Source organism: Mirounga leonina, unplaced genomic scaffold (genome assembly GCF_011800145.1).
Source record: "Mirounga leonina isolate KUSES-001 unplaced genomic scaffold, KU_Mleo_1.0 Mir_488, whole genome shotgun sequence".
Taxonomy (NCBI): Eukaryota; Metazoa; Chordata; class Mammalia; order Carnivora; family Phocidae; genus Mirounga; species Mirounga leonina.
Window position 1 is genome coordinate 2,786,709 of NW_023270777.1, and position 2,179 is coordinate 2,788,887.

Below are 2,179 nucleotides of genomic sequence, written 5' to 3' on the forward strand. Positions count from 1 at the left end.
GCGCGAGCGCGGCGGGGGGGCGGGGCGCGGCCGGCCGGGCGCGGGACCTCGGGGGGCGCGCCCCTGGCGCAGCCCGGTGAGCCCCGAGCCCCGGCGCTGCGGCTCCCCGCACCCTCCGCCGACCCGCCCGGTCGGGCCGCAGCCCTCCCAGTCGCCCCACGCCTCTGCCCCTGGTCCTGCGGCGCCCCTGAGCCCCAGGCCACGTCCTCCCGCACCCGCGAAACCCGTAAACCGGTCCGCACCCCACATCCCCCCGCAAGGCCTCGGGCTGCGCGCGGGCCCCAAGGCCGGCGACCAGCTGCAGCGTTTGCAGTGGCCGGGGGAGGGGGGGCGCGGGAGGGGGCAAGTGCAGGTCGCCGGGGCAATGCGGGTAGCTGGGACCCTGCTGCAGAAGTGGGCAGAGCGGCGGGAGCTGGTGCCCTCGACCCGCCCGGCGGGTGGGCGGCGCGGGGGAGGCCTGGGGCCCCTGGCCGCTGAGGAGCGGGGTGGGAAGGAAAGGAGAAGAGGCAGGCTCTCCCCCTCACCCCGAGCAAATCACTCAAGTGTAAGCTGCCGCTCCTCACAACTGGGGCTCAGACCGGGGGTGCTTGACTGAGAGCGGGCAAGGTTAAGGCCGAGGGCGGAGGGCCCGAGGCTGTCCCGTGGGGCTGCTTCACGTGGGGGCCGACCGGCCAAAACCCAGCTCTGCCCCAGAGTTGGGTCAGCTCCCAGGCAACAGAAGGAGGGCTCAGCCTCTGATCCCAGGCTGCGACGGAAAGGGGCTTTGGGGGCTTTCTGCTTGTTTGTTCTGTTTTTCTTTAGGGGAAAGACAGTAGGCAGGGGCTGCCCCTACAGTACCCAGGTACAAGATACTACTCTACATGTGGATTAACCTCATAGCTGTGACCTTGGCCAGTTCCTGTCCTATCTCTGGGCCGCACATATATTACATTTGTAGGCACTACATACGTGTTAAATGGCTTGATCTGGAACATGGTAGAAGGAGATTACCCATGCCCCCTCCATCCCGGACTGGTCTCTCTTAGATCCTCTAAACATCAGCTGCACACACTCAGTCCGCTCATCCCCAGCAGGCCTGGCACTTCAGAGACAAGATGGGACCAGATGAGCCGCCTATCTTGTGGGGTCGGTCAAGGCAAGCCTCAAAAGTGAAGGAGGAGGTGTCTTGGGGGAGGGATCATGGTCCTGGGCCGGGGGTGCTCATCGCATCCCTGGAAGGGGAGCAGAGAGAGGCTGGTGGCCTTGGTGTCTGAGACAAATAGGAGCCAGCTTTTTCCCTCCCCCACCCAGGCTTCCCAGGGTGTGAGAGCCTCCCCCATGCAGCGCCCCACCCCCTCCCAGCAGAAGCCTGGGGACTGGCTCTGCCACCAGAGGTGTCATTTCCCAGCTGTCTGGGGGAGGTGAGTGAACAGGGAGCATGTGTTGGGTGTGGGGACTCAGCAGATCTAAGATAAGACACTCTCAGCTCCCTCCCCCCTCAGAGGGGCAGCCACGTCCCTGGTTCTTATGCACAGCCACCGAATGTCTGGGTGGCTCAGCCTGTGTGAAAAGGGAGCTCTCCTCTGGGGGCCCAGATGGCACTGTGCGGTGCTAGCTTTTGCTTTTGGGCCCTGAGACTACTCTATTGTCTAGCCAGAGAACAAAGAGGCCAAATTCCAGGCTTTTAAGTTCAAAAGCTGCAGTGTCTGGGTCTAAGATGGGGAAGGAGTTACAAACAGGCAGAGCCCCCACCCCCACCTTCCCCACTACCTACCAGCTAGTGGAGGACCAGACAAGATGTTAGACATTGTTTTCGGAGTGATCTTCATTTTCCCCAATGGCCAAGTCCAGAGGACTTGGAAGGGACAGAACCCAGAACACGTTTGGGGAATCAGGGCCACGGAGCGTGGCTTGGAAAGCTGGTACATGGCTATTGGGTCCTGGGGGCAGCAGCGGGAGGGTAGAAATGAGGGCATGTCTGATCCATGGAGGTGGGGACCCGGGAGGATTTATCTCAGAGAGAGGACTCTCCCTGCCAACCCCCCTATGCCGCGGTGCTAAGGGACTCCCCAAATTTAGATCAATGGTGGAGGCAGGAGAAGGGGATGGCGTGGGATGACGGAGTTCACCTGGAAATGGATAAGGGAATGTTTTCTGCAAGCAGTAGGATGAAGACGCAAAATAGAAGTTGAACTAAAGA

At 62.0% G+C, this 2,179-nt stretch overlaps 1 protein-coding gene across 1 annotated transcript in view; it reads right to left on the reverse strand.

Moving 5' to 3' along the window:
• Positions 1–249, reverse strand: part of VAMP2 (vesicle associated membrane protein 2) — a 4,184-nt gene extending 3,935 nt beyond the window's left edge. The window contains exon 1 of the mRNA XM_034989301.1: positions 216–249. Within this exon, the coding sequence (XP_034845192.1) occupies positions 216–249 (34 nt within the window). The remainder of the gene's footprint in view (positions 1–215) is intronic.
• Between the last annotated feature and the right edge of the window lie 1,930 nt (positions 250–2,179).